We start from the raw sequence: 17,407 nt of genomic DNA on the forward strand, positions 1-17,407 counted from the left end.
TCTTCCTCCTGCTTTGTTCTATCCAGGACCCCAGCATATTGTATGGCATGGCCCATATTCAGAGCTGGCCTTCCCCCATCATTTGCTATCCCACATGCCAGTAATCTCTGGAAACACCCAGAATTGCTTCTCTAATATTCTCAATTCAATTGAGTTGATAATCAAGATTAACCATCACACTTTACCTTTATCGGTCACCACCTTAGTTCCACTGAGTATGGCAAAATATAATTTAACCTTTAACTCAAATACCACTTTACCCCTACCATCATCACTAGTGTACAGCAGCACTTCCCACACTTTAATGTGCATCCACACAACCTGGGGATCTTGTTAAAAGACAGGTTCTGGTTCAATAGATCTGTAGCTGAAATGGAGATTCTACGTTTCTAACAAGTTTCCAGTTGACTTAGATGTGACAGATCTAGGGGTAAGACTATGGGTAGCAAGAGCCTACTCAAAGTTCAAAATCTAGCTCAAGACCTATCCCTTCTAAGTATTTTCTCTCTATAACACTCAGGGGTCACTTCATCCTTTGCATTTATAGCTCTTCTTGCCTCTACTTTCAATGCACCCTACTTTGCACATTCTCTTATGACTTTATTTCTCTGTTACTTAACACTGGGATTGTCATTTCATTTCTCATGGGTTTTGGCTCTTTGTTAGAACATTAGCTCCTGGATATTAATGGATGTATTATTGATCCTCCTTCTGATTCATTCTTAACTCAGTGTCTTGTATATATTGCAGGTCATTGCAAAATATTTAGTGGTGAGTAATATGAGAAGCACATCAAAGGGAAGGGGTGAGCCTATTAGTTTTCCTCCTATCTTTACCCAGTTGTCTAGTTACTTTTATTTTCCTATCTAGTAGTGTCAGTGAAGTGGTCCCTTGTCTACTACTATAAAGAACCCAGCTACTAAGAATAAGCATGTAAGGTCCTTTGCTTCCAGCTCCAACGTGCTTCTCCAGTCATATCACCTTTAACTTCACCAGTTGTACCTGATATTTATGCCACAGCATAGCTCACAGCTGCTTCAGAAGACCATCTAAAAGTGATGACATGTCCCCTCTTTACATGTTCTCTCCCGCTATGCTCTTCCCTCTCTTCCTGCCTAATAAGGTCCTAGTCATTCTTTATGACTCAGCACAACTGTTAATTCCTCTATGAAACTTTCACCAATTTTTCTTTCCTTACTATATAAAACATTTTGTGTGCAAATTTCCATTCATAAGTATCTGGTGTCATCCACTGTACTGATTTTTGGTGTAATTATGTTGATGTGAGAAATCAATTAATAACCAATGGCATATCAGCAAATACTAGAGCATTGTCATGCAAGATGCTAGGTATCCTAATATGACTCAGCCTCATGTTCTAAGTTCTCCAGACTGAAGCTACACCCCTCCTTCTGGTGAAATATCTTCAGAAAGAAAACACACATAAACAGAGTTGAGCTTCCTCAATTGAGTTATTCCCAAGGGATTACCACAGCCTTGCATATGAGGGAGTGCTTCCCAGTGCAAAGGGACAGATTCATTTGCATTCTAAGTGTTGAAGCTAAAAGCACAGAATGTTCAAGGTCCCCAACTAATAACAGGATGTTTTCCCTCTTGGTTTTAGTTGATTACATCCTCATGGACCCAATGGAGAGGAAAAGGCTTTTCATCGAGAGCATCCCCCGAGTGTTTCCTCTCAGAGTGATCCGGGCTCCAGTGCCCTGGCACAATGTTTACCAGAATGCCAAGAAGTGGAACGAGGAGCATCTGCACATTGTGAACCCCATGATGCTCAACCTTAAAGAGCTGTGGTTTTCAGAGTAAGATGTACCTCTGCTCCCTTTTTGTTCCCTTTCTTTACTTCTGTGAGTAAGCACATTCTCAGGTGGGGCACAGTGGGAATTGCCCTGACCTTGCAGCAAAATGAGATGAGCAAAAATTCTCAACCAAAAGTACATGAATGAGAACCCATGCGCAGATGTAAGTGACCTTCCTTTGTGCTCCCAGAGCACCCACCACCTTTCTCAAAGCACTGAAACATGCTGGTTAATAGCACACACTTAAAACCAATTGATTTAGGTTCACATCCTAATTCTGCTGCTTTGTAGGTAATACAGGTGTGAGACATTACCTCCTTTTTAAAATCTCTACATTTGAGATAATAAGAGTTTCTGCTTCATACGGTTACTAAGAGAAGTAAATAACAATACATGCAAAGTACTTAGAACACTGCCTGATATAACCTAAGTACTCAAGAAGTATTAATTCACCATTTCCTCAATTATGACACTTGTTGCCCTAAAATATAATTATATACTTACTTGTCTGTCTCTATAAAATGTATGAGGACTCTCTTAAAGATTTATGAAAATAAGATGGAAAGCTTGTATAACTCATCTCTCAGTTATATTTATGACTGTCTAAATTGGCCATAGGAATTATAGTTATCTATGGAGACAGGAGGAATCCCTTTTCCCTCATTTTTAAAAAAAATGTTATACACAGAGATTGGCTCCAGGACCCCCCATGGATATAAAAAATCCAAGGACATTCAAGTTCCTTATGTAAAATAGTATAGTATTTGCATAATCTACACACCTTCTCATATACTTTAAACCATCTCTAAATTGCTTATAATAGCTAGTACAATGTAAATGTTGTATTATTTACAAAATAATTTGTTTTTCTTACACTCAGTAAATGAAGGCATTGCTTTAAATACAAGTATGTTTATGGCATCAAAAATTAACTTAGAAATTATTTTTTTTCATTTTATCTATTTTTTTCTTTATTCATTTATTCATGTGTGCATACATTGTTTGGCCATTTCTCCCCCCTGTCCCCACCCTCTCTCTCTCCTCCCCATCCCCCTCTGCTTCCAGGCAGAACCTGTTCTGCCCTTTTCTCCAATTTTGTTGAAGAGAAGACATAAGCAATAATAAGAAGGACATAGTGTTTTTGCTAGTTGAGATAGGGATAGCTATACAGAGAGATTCCTTGCATTGCTTCCGTGTACAAGTGTATTACAACCCGAATTGATTCATCTCTACCAGACCTCTTCACTACTTCCCAGTCACCTTCCCATATTGACCTCTGTTATTTAAAGGTTACTGTATTAGCTCCTCTGCAGTGAGGACATCAAACACTTTCAAGTTTTGGGTTTCCTACCTTTCCCTGTTCCTCCGGTATGTGTTCTCCCCTTAGTGTGTGACCCAAATCTAATAATATTACTGCATTTGTTTTAGATCTAAAGTCTGCAGATGAGGGAGAACATACGATTTTTGGTGTTTTGAGCCTGGCTTACTTCGCTTAAGATGATGTTCTCCAGTTCCATCCATTTACTTGGAAATGATAAGATTTCATTCTTCTTCATGGCTGAGTAAAATTCCATTTTGTATAAATACCACATTTTCTTAATCCATTCATCAGTGGTGGGGCATCTTGGTTGTTTCCATAACTTGGCTATTGTGAATAGCACTGCAATAAACGTGGGTGTGCAGGTGCCTCTGGAGTAACCTGAGTCACATTCCTTTGGGTATATCCCTAGGAGTGGGATTGCTGGGTCATATGGCAGATCTATGTTTAGATTTTTAAGAAGCCTCCATATTGTTTTCCAGAGTGGTTGTACTAGCTTGCATTCCCACCAGCAGTGTATGAGGGTTCCTTTTTTCCCACATCCTCGCCAATATTTGTTGGTGGTGGTGTTTTTGATGATAGCTATTCTAACAGGAGTGAGTTGGAATCTTAGTGTGGTTTTGATTTGCATTTCCTTTATGGCCAGAGATGGTAAGCAGTTTTTCATGTGTTTTTTGGCTTTTTGAATTTCTTCTTTTGAGAAAGTTCTGTTTAGTTCAGTTACCCATTTCTTTACTGATTCATTGATTTTGGGGGAATTTAGTTTTTTAAAGTTCCCTGTATATTCTGATTATCGGAATATAACTAATGTATAGCTGGCAAATATTTCTACCACTCTGTGGGTTGTCTCTTCAGTTTAGAAACCATTTTATTTGTTGTGCAGAAGCTTTTTAATTTTAATGTAGTACCATTTTTCCATCCTTCCTCTTAGTTGCTAAGCTCCTGGGGCTCTATTGAGAAAGTCCTTTCCTATACCTATTACTTCCAGAGTATTCCCTGCTCTTTCCTGTACTAATGAGTTTCAGGTCTGATATTAAGGTCTTTGATCCATTTTGAGTTGATACTAGTATAGGGTGATAAACATGGATCTAGTTTCAGTATTCTGCAGGCAGATAGCCACTTTTCCCAGCAACATTTATTGAAGAGGCTGTCTTCTCCATAGTATGTTCTTGGTACCTTTGTCAAAAATATGGTGGGCAGAGCTATGTGGATCCATATCTGGGTCCTCTATTCTGTTCCACTGGTCTTCTTATCTGTTTTTGTGCCAGTACCATGCTGTTTTTATTGCTATTGCTCTGTAATATAGTTTGAAGTCGGGTATTGTGATACCTCCAGCATTGCTGTTTTTGCTGAGTATTGCCTTGGCTATTCACGGTCTCTTGTGTTTCCAAATGAACTTTAGGGTAGATTTTTCAATCTCTTTAATGAATGTCATTGGGATTTTATGGGAATTGCATTAAACATGTAGATTGCTTTTGGTAGCATAGCCATTTTTACTATGCTGATTCTACCAATCCATGATCATGGGAGATCTTTCCACCTTCTGTATTCTTCTTCTATCTCTTTCTTCAGGGGTTTGTAGTTCTCCTTGTAGAGGTCATTCCCACCCTTTGTTAAGTTTACTCCTTTTTTGTGACTATAAATGGAATTACTTCCATATATTCTTTCTCATTTTGTTTGTTGTTGGTGTATAGAAAAACTAATGATTTTTGTAAGTTGATTTTGTATTCTGCCACCTTGCTGAAGCTGTTTATGATGTCTAGGAGTTTTGGGGTAGAGTTTTTTGGGTCTTTAAGATATAGGATCATGTCATCTGCAAATAGGGATATTTTGACAGTTTCTTTACCTATTTGTATTCCTTTTGTTTCTTCTTCTTGCCTAATTGCTCTGGCTAGGAATTCCAGTACTATGTTGAATAGGAGTGGGGATAGTAGGCAGGCACCCTTGTCTTGTTCCAATTTTAGGGAAAATGGTTTCAGTTTTTCTCCATTAAGAATTATGTTGGCTATGGGTTTGTCATATATAGCCTTTACAATGTTGAAGTACATTTCTTCTATTCCTAGTTTTCTTAGAGCTTTTATCATGAAGTGGTATTGGATTTTATCAAAGGCTTTTTCTGCATGTATTGAGATGATCAAGTGGTTTTTGTCTTTGCTTCTATTAATGTGCTGTATTACATTTATAGATTCGTGTATGTTGAACCACCCCACATCCCTGGGATGAAGCCGACTTGGTTGTAGTGAATGACTGGATTTGGTTTGCCATTATTTTATTGAGGATTTTTGCACCGATGTTCATTAAGGAGATTGGCGTATAGTTCTACTTTTTGGATGTGTCTTTGTCTGGTTTTGGGATGAGTGTAATACAGGCTTCATAGAATGAGTTAGACAGTGTTCCTTCCCTTTCTATTTCGTGGAAAAGATTAAAGAGAGTTGGTATTAGTTCTTTTTTAAAAGTCTGATAGAATTCAGGTCTTGGACTTTTCTTTCTTGGGAGACTATTGCTGCTTCAATTTCATTTCATGTTATAGATCTATTTAGGTGGTTAATATCCTCTTGGTTCAATTTTGGATGGTCATACGTATCTAGAAATCTGTCCATTTCTTTAAGATTTTCAAATTTATTGGAATATAGGTTCTCAAAGTAGTCTCTGATGATTCCCTGGCTTTCTATGGTATTTGTTATCTCCTCTTCTGCATTTCTGATTTTAATGATTTGGGTTTTTTTCTCTCCTCATTTTAGTCAGATTTGCCAGGGATCTGTCAATCTTATTTATTTTTTCAAAGAACCAGATTTTTGTTTCATTGATTCTTTGTATGTTTTTTTTGTTTCTATTTTGTTAATTTTGGCCATTATTTTTATTATTTCTCTCCTTCTGCTTGTTTTGGGATTTGCTTGTTCTTGTTTTTCTAGGATTTTGAGATGTAACATTAGGTCATTGATTTGAGATCTTTCTGTCTGTTTAATATACACACTCATGGCTATAAACTTTCCTCTTAGTACTTCTTTTGCTGTGTCCCATAGGTTCTGGTAGGTTGTGTTTTCATTTTCATTAACTTCCAGGAACCTTTTAATTTCATCTTTTATTTCAACAGTGACTCACTGATCATTGAGCAATGTGTTGTTCAGCTTCCAATTGTTTGCATGTTTTTTACTGTTGTTTTTGTTGATGATTTCTAGTTTTAATGTATTGTCATCAGATAGAATGCATGGGATTAATTCTCTTTTCTTGTATTTGCTGAGGCTTGCTTTGTGCCCTAAGATATGATCAATTTTGGAGAAAGTTCCCTGGACTGCTGAGAAGAGTGTATATTGTTCGGATGTTGGATGAAATAGTCTGTAGACATCAGCTAGGTCCATTTGATCTATTCTAGAATTTCTTTATTTTTTGTTTGGATGACCTATCTATTGGTGATAGTGGGATATTAAAGTCTCCCACTACCACTGTGTTGGAGTCTATATGTGCTTTTAGGTCTTTCAGAGTATGTTTGATGAAATTGGGTGCACTGACATTGGGTGCATGTAGATTGATAATTGTTCATTCCTTTTGTTGTATTTCTCTTATTAGTATGGAGTGTCCTTCTTTATCTCATTTGATCAATGTAAGTCTGAAGTCTACTTTGTCTGAAGTAAGTATTGTTACTCCTGCTTGTTCTCGGGGGCCATTGGCTTGGTAAGTCTTCTTCCAGCCCTTCATCCTCAGCCAGTGCTTGTTTCTGTCAATGAGATGGGTCTCCTGTGAATAACAGATTATTAGATCTTCCTTTTTAATCCATTTTGCCAAATGGTGTCTTTTGATTGGGGAGTTAAGTCCGTTAACATCCAGTGGTTAATATTGATAGGTATGTGGTGATTCCTGTTATTTAGTTGTTTTTGTTGTTTAGGGGTTTGATTGTGTGCAGCTGAAACAGTGTTACTAATTCCTTGCCTTTTTTTCTCCTGTGGTTTGGTACTGCCTGTCCTCTCATGGTTTCATTTGCTTTCATTTTCTATGTGCAGAATTCCTTGGAGAATTGTTTGTAGTGATGGCTTGGTGATCATATATTGTTTTAGTTTCTGCTTATCATGGAAGACTTTTATTGCTTCATCTATTTTTAATGGTAGTTTTGCTGGGTAGAGTATCCTAGGGTTGAAGTTATTTTCATTTACTGCCTGGAATAGCTCACACCATGCCCTTCTTGCTTTTAATATTTCCGTTGCGAAATCTGCTGTGATTTTGATGGATTTACCTTTGTGTTATTTGTTTTTTCTCTCTTATAGCCTTCAATATTCTTTCTCTATTCTCTGTGCTTGTTGTTTTAATGATAATATTTTGTGGGGTAGTTGTATTTTGGTCAAGTCTGTCTGGTGTCCTGGAGGCTTCCTGTACCTGAATGGGCATAACTTTCTCTAGATTTGGGAAATTTTCTGTTATTATTTTATTGAATATATTATGACTGCCTTTTGCTTGGACTGCTTCTCCTTCTTCAATGCCCATGATTCTTGGGTTTAGTCTTTTGATAGAGTTGGTGAGTTCTTGCATATTCCTTTTGCAGGAATTGAGTTGTTTGAACAATAGCGCTTCAGTTTTTCCTTTAATTTCCATTTTATCTTCCAGTTCTGAGATTCTGTCTTTTGCTTGTTCTAGTCTGCTGTAGTGGCCTTCCACTGTGTTTTGTGTTTCTATTTCATTCTTTTTTCTGAGGTTTTCCATATCATGGTCACTTCCTCTTTAATATTGTCTAGTTTCATCTTTATTTCATTTATCTCTTTATAGTGTTCTCTGTTTCACTTTGGTATTTTTTTGGGCTCCTATGAGTTTGTCTATTTGTTTCTGTGTCTTCTCGTATTCTTTATTTTTGGTGTCTTGAAATTTCTTGAGTGCCTCTCACACATTTTGGTTAACCTTGTTTAGTATTATCTCCACGAAATTCTCAGTGATTACTTGCAGGATTTCTTCTTTGAGAGTGTTCTTGTGGATATTGTTGGGTTCCTTGGTGTCATTTATCTTTGTTTTCTTGGAGTCCGGAACTGGATATTCATTTTATTCATTTCTCTCTGAGTCCTATATTAAATTATTTTTGGAGGGAGAATGGTTTCCATCCCTTTTTCTTCTTCCCATAGCTCCACTTGGTACTGTGCAACTATGTTCTTGATAGGCTAGTTGGTGGTTTCAGTCACCTGTTTTCTTTCCCTTGATTTAATTTTTGTTTTGTGGCTTTCTTGGGTTTTTAGCTAAGGCAGTGTGCTATTTCTGTCCATGGTCTGGGTGTAATTTAGTATTAACTAATTCACAGGTTTAATACCTGACAAGTAGTTTATGTGTTATATAGAAAAACCCTTGGTGGTAATATCTACAAGCAGTGGGAGTTGGGGTATTAATGTTTGTAAAGCTAACTATAGAAAATTGGTGAGTTGGATAGGGTGGCACTAAAGTTGGAGATGGGAAGTGGGGTGGGTGAGTGAGGAAAGCAGTGTGGGGGGGCTGCTGTTTTTGTGGTCCTTGTGTGTGCTTGGGTATATTTCTGTTGTTGTGGAAGAGGGTGTTTGTGTGCTAGTTTTCAGTTCATTGTTTATTGTTCAGTTTTTTTTTTTTAATTTTTGTGGGGGCGGGTGGTCAGTCTGCCCAGGGAGTTATGCTGATTTATCCTGGAGGTGGCTGGGGGAATACCGAGTGATGCTTGGTGCTGACCTGTTTGGTCTGCTGACTGTCTTGCGGGCAGGTTTGGAGCCAGCAGTGGCAGCAGCCCACCTGTTTTCTCAGTGTAACATGGTGTGGAGAAGCTTTCTACGGGCTAGGGGTTCAGGGTGTCAAAGTTTTGATTCTCCTTGGTGCTTTATTTCTGCCAAGTGTGGCTCCAGCATCTCAGCAAGGTTTTGGAGTCACAGAGCTTATGCTGTCTGGTTCTGCACCCTAGTTGCCATCTTTTCACCATCATCTTTCTCTAGAACCCAACTGTCATATACAACTAATCAAATTTGGCTGCAGTTGTAGTTTTATTTTATATGGTTCAATAGTAAGATTCTCTTGGCTTCTCATTTTACCATTGCCAACTCCCATCTGTCTTGAGAAATTTTCCCCGTGATGAGAATAGATTTTCGCTGATCCATATACACTTAAACTCTTAAGTAGCAAAGAGCTCCTAGAAATTATTGAGGAAGTCATTCTTAGAGCTAGTAAAATTGCTACAAGGTCAATGCTCAAATGATAAAAATGAGTTTGTGCGTTTCATTTGGCCATATATTGAAGATGACAAATTAGTGAATCTATAGCTTCTATGGAGAAGAAAGGATTCTTACCACTTGCTTTTTACAGTTTCCTGTAGAAAATGCAAGAGGCACCAAAATGAATCAAAATCATTTAGAAGATTTCTTTATTGCTTCAACCAAAAAAAAAAAAAAAAAGAATCAGCAATGAGAAAGATTTGTTAAGGAAATGATACAGAGTGATTTTCTTATATGACCTGCACTATTTAACTTTAAAAATTCTAAGTGGAAAAAATCTATAAGGGCTTAGTGATTAGTGAACGTTGGAGAATGAGAGTTAAGGCCTAAGGGAAAAGTAGAAAATCTCATCTTGCCAATGTGAGACATTTGTTAGAATTCAAGTAAAATTGAGTAAGTACTATCAGGTGGTGACAAGAGCCATACTAGGATTGGAAGCCAAAAGTGTGTGGCAAGTGAGGTCCTCAGGTTTCACCTTCCCCTTGTGCTTAGTCATACTTCTGCCAAAAAGTTCTAGAAATGTAGGCTTCAGGGTTTATGGAGGATGAGAAAATGTGTCTGATGGGTCATTAAAGTAGATGATGAAAATGAGAGGCAAGAACTAAGATGAACTGAAAAATGGGCAAAGATCTAGCTTGAGAAGTGATAGGTAGTGATGATTTAAAGGAGCAATTTATTAATGAACAGAGTAGATGTTAAAAAGAGAACTGGTGGATTATAAGCTAAAAGGGGTCTTGGGGAATGTGGTAGGACATCCATGAATGTGAGAGAAATAAGTGAAGGTAAGTGTTCAGAGGAGAGCAGAAGGAGATTCATGCATTCATTCAACAAATATTCATTGAGTATATGCATGGTATAAGCGCTGCATCACACTGAGTCTACATGATGAACCTATCCACAGGTTGAGTGATGGTGTTTCTGACAGTGGAACATACTATGATTGAAGATCAAGGTAAAGTTCTGCCTCAACTCAGTACAGAAATTCCAGAGCACTTCATCAAGTGAAGGCCTTGGACTGAGCTTTCCCCTAGGTTCCAGCAGGGAGGTATCAGCATGGACTGGAAAAGTAGTCTATGAACATGTAGGCTGCATTTTCTGGTTCCGTTTCCTCTTACAGGACCATCATGCTGCACAACTCCAGGAGCACCATCCACAAAGAATATATTATGAATGGCATCCACTGTAATTGTTCTGTGCAACAGCACTGGTCAGCCATATTCTTGGTTGACCAACATCAGTGGGTTAATAGGAGGGAAAAAGAAGTGGAGTTACCATAGTGGTGATGGAAGCTCTTTGTTACTTTCTGCTCTTCCCTATCCATTATCCTACCCACATCCTTTGATGTCTAACATCAGTAGTTCTAGGTAGTATTACTGAAGCATAAAATACTTTTAAAAATACAGTTAGCCCTTCTTATCTACATATTCTGCATCTTTAGATTCAACTAATTGTGGATCAAAAATAATTTTGATCTGGCCAGGTTTGGTGGTGCACACATGTAATCCCAGAGAGGCTGAGGCAGGAGGATCAAGAATTCAAGGGCAGTTTGGGCTACATAGTAGCAAGACCATATCTCAAAACAAAAACAAAAGCAAAAAACATTGCATCAGTACTTAACATGCATCTTTTTTCTCATCATTTTTCCCTTAACAATATAGTGTACCAACTATTTGCTTAGCATTTACATTGTATTAAGTATTATAAGTAACATAGAAGTGATTTAAAGTATGTGAAAATTAAGAATAGGTTACATGTAAATAATATATCATTTTATATAAGGAATTTGAGCATCTGTGGAGGTCCTGGTACCAATCTCCTTCAGATACCCAAGGATGACTGTATATATTAAGTCCAAAGGCTCTTCTCTCTCTTGACTTCCAGACTGTTAGAAAAGACATTCACGCATTCAACAAATAGATGTTAAGTCATTCATTCAACAAATAGATGCTGGATCCTGGTATGTAATAAGCATTGTTTTAAGGCAGTGGTTCATTTTTTTAGGGGGCAGACAATAAACAATAAATGAGTAAATTATATGGCTTATTAGAAGGTGTAATCTGATGGGTGCTATGGAAGGAACAATTAACCAGAGTAATGGAAATGGTTTATGTGAAGGTGAGGTGGGGCTGCTAGATCACAAAATACTTCTGTTTGGGTGCTAGGGCTCACACCTGTAATCCTAGCTACTTTGGAGGCTAAAATTGGGAAGATTGTGGTTCAAGGCCAGCTGAGGCAAATAGTTCACAAGACCCCATCTCCAAAATAACCAGAGCAAAATGGACTGGAGATGTAGCTCAAGTGATACAGCATCTGCTTTGCAAGCACAAAGTCTTGAGTTAAAAACCCCAGTCCTACCACCAAAAAACAAACAAAAAAAAACCCTCTATATGAATCTAAAAAAATCTTCCAACCTCCCCTCCTGGGATGCATGCAACCTAACACCAGAGTTCATTTCTGGGCAAGCAGAGAACCCATTCATTCTGACCCCAGGGGTAGTGTACCAACTGTTTAGCTGGGTAGCTTTTGTTATGAAGGTGACTTTTAAGCTAAGACTTGAAGGTGAAGAAATTTTCCAATGGATACTGGAGGTGTGAGAACTCAGGCTGCAGGGACAACCTGTACAAAGGGTCCAGGCAGTAGCATTTTGGGATGTCCTAGGAAGAGCATGAGGTGAGTATGCTGGGAGAATAATGAATTGTGGAGGGGGTAGGAGAGGAGATGAGAGGAGATGAGGAAGACAAGGAGCAAGAGAGAAGATGCAGGCTATCGAGGGGCTTGTGGGTCCCCATCAGGTCTCTGACTTTTAGTCTGAAATGGGAAGTCAGTGGGGGGTTTTGAGAAGAGTGACATGGTATGACTTAGATTTTGCCCAGATCCCCCCTGATAGCAGAAAACTCATTTTTTCTCACTGGCTGGCCTTTTTTCACTCTCTTGGTGGTGGGAGAAGGAGGCAGGTCAATGACTTTTCAGTTCAGATCAGAGCATCCTCCACATTGTCTCGAGTTTCTCATTAAGAGGCCAAACTAAGAGTGAAACCCACTGGTTGATGAAGATGGCACTTTGCTTGGCTCTGTCTCCTGTACCCCTACCCCTTCCTGTCATAAAGACCTTTGGCTTATTCATTTGAAACAAGTTCCCAGCTAGCCAATAACCAGTTGATGTCAAAGCCAAGTGAGGCACATAGGAAGGTCAGTAAACACCCGTTGAGTGAACTCATTTATCTCCTCTTTGTGAGAGTTCTTTGGGGCTAGCCACCTCTTCCTCAGACTTCCAAATTTTTCATATTAATCAGTTTTATTCAACTTCTGTGGTATACCTGTCATTGAAAACAAAGAACACATACTCTCTGAACCCGATCTACAAAAATTATTATGAATCTCTCTGCTTAGGAATCTATCCCTCTCTTTTGGCAGATTTAGAGACCTCAGGTTTGTTCGAACAGCAGAATTATTGGCGGGAAAACTGCCTTTGCAGCCTAAGGAATACCAGGATGTGATCCGGAGCCACTGCAAGGATGCACGTCACATTCTCCTTAACAAGTCAGTATCTGGCCACAGAATGAGGCTGTGGCACAGCATCAGAAAGACTGAGAACTCTCTGAAGTGAAAACTGCTCTCCCATCTGGGGATTTGTTGATTTCCCATCTATACCCTTCTCTGTCCTCTTCCCTGGCAGCCTCATATCCAATTGCCCTTTGCCCCTCAGTCCCAGGCTCCCTCTGCCTTTTTGAAACCCTTTCAGTACCATTCTTTGTGAGGATACCACTTTCACTTCTTCCTCTGAATCCTTTCAGCCTCAGTGGGATACAGGAAATGTATTCAAATGACTTCTATTCAGATAGTCCAGATAAACAGCCTCAAGATTCCAAGTTAGGGGGTTTTCAGGCAAGTGGACAATTTCTTTTCCTTTGCAAATGGATTCAGGACTATATCCAGAGCCAAGGAAATGACCTTATGTAAAATGGTGATTGTATTAGACTTTCTCTTGCTGTGATAAACACCTGAGAAAAATAACATGAGGGAAAGAGTTTTATTTTGGTTCATGGTTTCAGTTCATGGTGGTGGGAATGGTGTGAGCATAGTAGCTCACATCATGGTAGCCAAGGGAAGGGGCGGGGGGGAGAGAGAGAGAGAGAGAGAGAGAGAGAGAGAGAGAGAGAGAATGAGAGAGAGAGAATGAGAATGACTGCATTCCCTGGCTTTCTCCTTTTTTCCTTTTTATTCCATCTAGGCCCCCAGCCTATGGAGTGGTGCCAGACACATTCACAGTGGGTCTTCCCCACCTTGGTTAATCATCTCCAGAAATGTCCTCTCAGACACACCCAGAAGTGTGCTTTACTCTTTTCCTAGGCATTTCTCAATCCAATCAAGTTGACAATCAAAATTAACCACCTCAGTGATAATAATAGCTACTGACCAGTTATTATCAGAGAAAATATATATGTAATAGCTGGTACACAGTAGCTGCTCAGTAAATATCTTCATTATTACCTTTACTGCTACAACTATTAGTTACATTTCTGATTGCTACAGTTGTACTTTTCTAGTACCATATGATAGGATGAAATGAGCCCTGGGGATTAGAAATTTGGGAAAGTGGGAGGAAAGGAACAATGAGCACCCCTTGCTTCTTGGTTGTCTAGTTTCTACTCACAACTTCTGAGCAGCCCCTGACACACTGGAGTTTCTTTTCCCAAGTTTACTTCCTTTACTCCTTTTTCTCTACAAAGTCTAAATCTGAAGCCAGCAAGCTGCTAGAGAGAGAAGATGAACAGATCAGTCTAGTTCCTTATGCCTCTTCACCCCAACCTCTGATTATAATGAAAAAAAACTAGACTCTTTCAGCGGGACACTGCACCCACATGCTGTGTCCACTTGGGTCTGATCAGTTAAGAACATTTTCTCAATTCAAATCTTATTTTCCTCCAGGAAAGGGGTGTTGGCAGGTGAGGTGATCCAGGTATGTGAAACCATCAATTTGCAAGGCTGCTCAGTGGGAACTGAACCATCTACCTCATTAAAGAGATAGGGATGGCACAAAGGGCTCTCAGAGCTCAGAAAGCTTCTTACATGGATGTCTTCTGTTTTCACAGATGGATCCCCACCTGTGCCCAGCTTTTTGTCTCACAGAAAGAACATTGGGTCCACTTTTCTCCCAAGAGTAACTATGACTCCTCTAGAAACATTGAGGAATATTTTGCTTCTGTTGGGTCCTTCATGTCACTGCAGCTCAGAGAGTTGGTCATTAAGTCGCTTGAGGACCTTGTATCCTTCTTCATGGTACATAAGGTATGTAGGGAATCTGTACTTGGCCCTCTTTCAGGAAGACAACCTATTTAGAACAAGGATTCCTTCATGTATGTCCTCAGCTGTGAGCCAGGCCCAAAAGTAAAATTCTGAATTTGAACAAACCAAGGAAGAATCCTTGGAATTTTATATCTTGTGCATATTTCACCTTAAAAAGAACAGTAAAAAATTTAAAACTGCCTGGCTATTGATTAAGTTCTGAGTATTTTCTCAAATAAAGCAAAAGCAAATGATTGACCCTATGTTAAAAAAATATAGAAATCAGTGCTGGTGAATTTTGACTGCCATGTTAGCGCTCTAAGGAGGACCATTCTATATAGATGTCTTTGTTTGCATGTACTTTGCTAAGTAGAAGATATGGAATGAACTCTCACTCTAAAATTCCACACAAAGAAAAATAAAATACTTCTATGTCTGAAGTAAGGGGATATCTGTGAGTATTTGATACACAGCAGATATTCAATGAATGTTTAGCAGTCGTCCTTAAAAAGACCTAGAAATCTCCAAAATCAATTACTTGGACAAGTCTTTTATAATTTCACTGTGGAAATTTCATTACACACTGTATTTTATGAGGGGTATCTTGTATTACTAGCTTTTGTAGAGAATTGGAAATGTTGCCACATTAATACTTCTGTTGTAGGAAAGTTGACATTTTAAGTGCTGAAATAGACTATGTGCATGATAGCAATGCCATTTGACATATACTATTCATTATTTTGGATTCAATCAATACATTTTCATTGAGCACCTATCATGTGCTAAATGCTTTCTTTTTTTTTTGGTATGTTTTGATGGAAAGAGATGAATCAGATATAGATCCTTCTGGAAACGACTTTAGAAAAGTTAATATGTACATACTAAGGTCTTGTAAAATAGAAAGAAAATACTACGAAGGAAGTGGAAATATGGAAGGTCAGAAGTGGAAAAGATTTTATCCAACTAGGGAGCAGAAAGGCTCCCAGAGGAGGAGCTTTTGAGTTAAGTTTGAAGGATGAGAAGAATTTAGAAATTACAGTGTAAGAAGTACTAAGCAAAATAAATAATACTGAGTAAAGCCCTTGAAAAAGGAGAAAGTATGAGCTCAGGCTGGGGTAGCCAAGCCTAGTCCATATTTTAAACATGAACAATATGTGGATACCATTTACTTCCTTTTCTGGTACTATTAATGAACTTCCTTGGTTTTGGAAGTCCCAATTTTATAAGGCTTGCCTTACCTATGTCTCTTAAAGGGTGGAAATGATTTCGAGGAACCCTACCAGGAGATGGAGTTCTTTATTCCTCAGCTAATCATGATCAAACTTGAAGTCCAAGAACCCATTATTGTCTTCAATCCATCTTTTGATGAATGTTGGGAATTAATAAAAGGCACTTTCTTGGAAATTATTCAGAACTCTGATGGGATCCCCAAGGTATAGTAGCCATTTAATCATTCATTTGTATTTTATTCACTTACTGAATAAAATATTGTTCACTTATTGAATAAAATATTGTTAATTTTCTTTTTAATTTTTAACTTTTTTGATGGTACTGGGGTTTGAACTCTGGGCCTCTGGCTTGCTAGGCTCTACCACTTGAGTCATGATCCCAGCCCAATAAGTGTATTTTTTAATGGTAGTTTTTACAAAACATAGTTCATGTAATATTTCACCTCCTTGACCTCAGAAAGGTGATTTGGGCATAAAGAAATGTCTGTGCAGCACGGAATTTTGTTTCTTACAAGGGGATTAAGAGTTAATTTCTGACATCAAAGGTGTAGATGAATCCCAAGGCATACCCATCTTGGGTTAATTATTCATTATAGATCAGTTGCCAGAAACTTGCCAAGAATTTTTTGTAAAACTGTATCTGATTTCATTTTGAAGTTTCATTGGTTTGTTTGCTTACCATGATAGGCTTCTAGAGAGGGGAAAACTTCCCTTCATGGCCCAAGCCCCTTCCAGTTTCCTTTCCAGGGTGGAGTTACTAATCAAATCCAGACACTTCCAAGCAATCTTTTGCTATTAGGCAGAGTCATTCTCACGACTAACATCTTTCTGATTCCCTCTGTGTATAGATGTGGGAACAGGGTCAGTATTTGAAGGAACTTATGTGATCTTGTTCATTTGTTTATTCTCTCTCCCTCTCTCTCTCTACACACACACACATACACACACACACACACACACACACACACACACACACACACCACATGCTAGGATGCTCTGGAGCCCTCTTCTCTTTGCAATCCTGTACACAGAGAGTTCTAAGAGACCAGAATTAGAGTGAGGGTAATTGGGAAACCTGTGAAGCCCAAAATGCTTCAGGTTTACCCACGAACTCTGCATTTGGAGTTTTGATCCCAATAAAGCTTGGTTAACATGAAAATGGATGTGTAGAAGGGGAAGAAAGTGGGCAGCTCTCCCGCAACCAATATGCATAGGAAGGAAATGAAAAAGAAGACTGCATTCTGAAGGGATAAGTGTGGGGCTGGGGACAGATAAAGTACAAAGCCCTCGAGTCACTACTGTTGATAGGCAGTATTGGCAAGCAGCTGGGGTGGGAGAGCCAACTGCAGGACTGCTGCTACTATAGACAGCCTGGCAGGGGTTGCTACTGAATTTAGTGGATTTTCATGCCAAAAAGACATACTTACAGGTCACAATTTGTACCAGGTTTGAAAGCTGGTCCTATGCAAATACCAATGACTTTATCAGACTATAAGAAAAAGCCTTGCAAGATGAGTTCTCCATCTATTGATGCCCACAGTACTGGTTCCCTCCC

At 38.7% G+C, this 17,407-nt stretch overlaps 1 protein-coding gene across 2 annotated transcripts in view; it reads left to right on the plus strand.

Annotated features, from left to right (window-relative positions):
* Dnah3 (dynein axonemal heavy chain 3) overlaps positions 1 to 17,407 on the plus strand; it is a 201,749-nt gene that overhangs the window by 13,561 nt on the left and 170,781 nt on the right. For both annotated transcript variants that reach the window (XM_074059600.1, XM_074059601.1), the window contains exons 7-10: positions 1,625 to 1,820; positions 12,752 to 12,877; positions 14,431 to 14,626; positions 15,877 to 16,056. In XM_074059600.1, the coding sequence (XP_073915701.1) occupies positions 1,625 to 1,820; positions 12,752 to 12,877; positions 14,431 to 14,626; positions 15,877 to 16,056 (698 nt within the window). The remainder of the gene's footprint in view (positions 1 to 1,624; positions 1,821 to 12,751; positions 12,878 to 14,430; positions 14,627 to 15,876; positions 16,057 to 17,407) is intronic.

This window comes from Castor canadensis, chromosome 17, assembly GCF_047511655.1.
Source record: "Castor canadensis chromosome 17, mCasCan1.hap1v2, whole genome shotgun sequence".
Taxonomy (NCBI): Eukaryota; Metazoa; Chordata; class Mammalia; order Rodentia; family Castoridae; genus Castor; species Castor canadensis.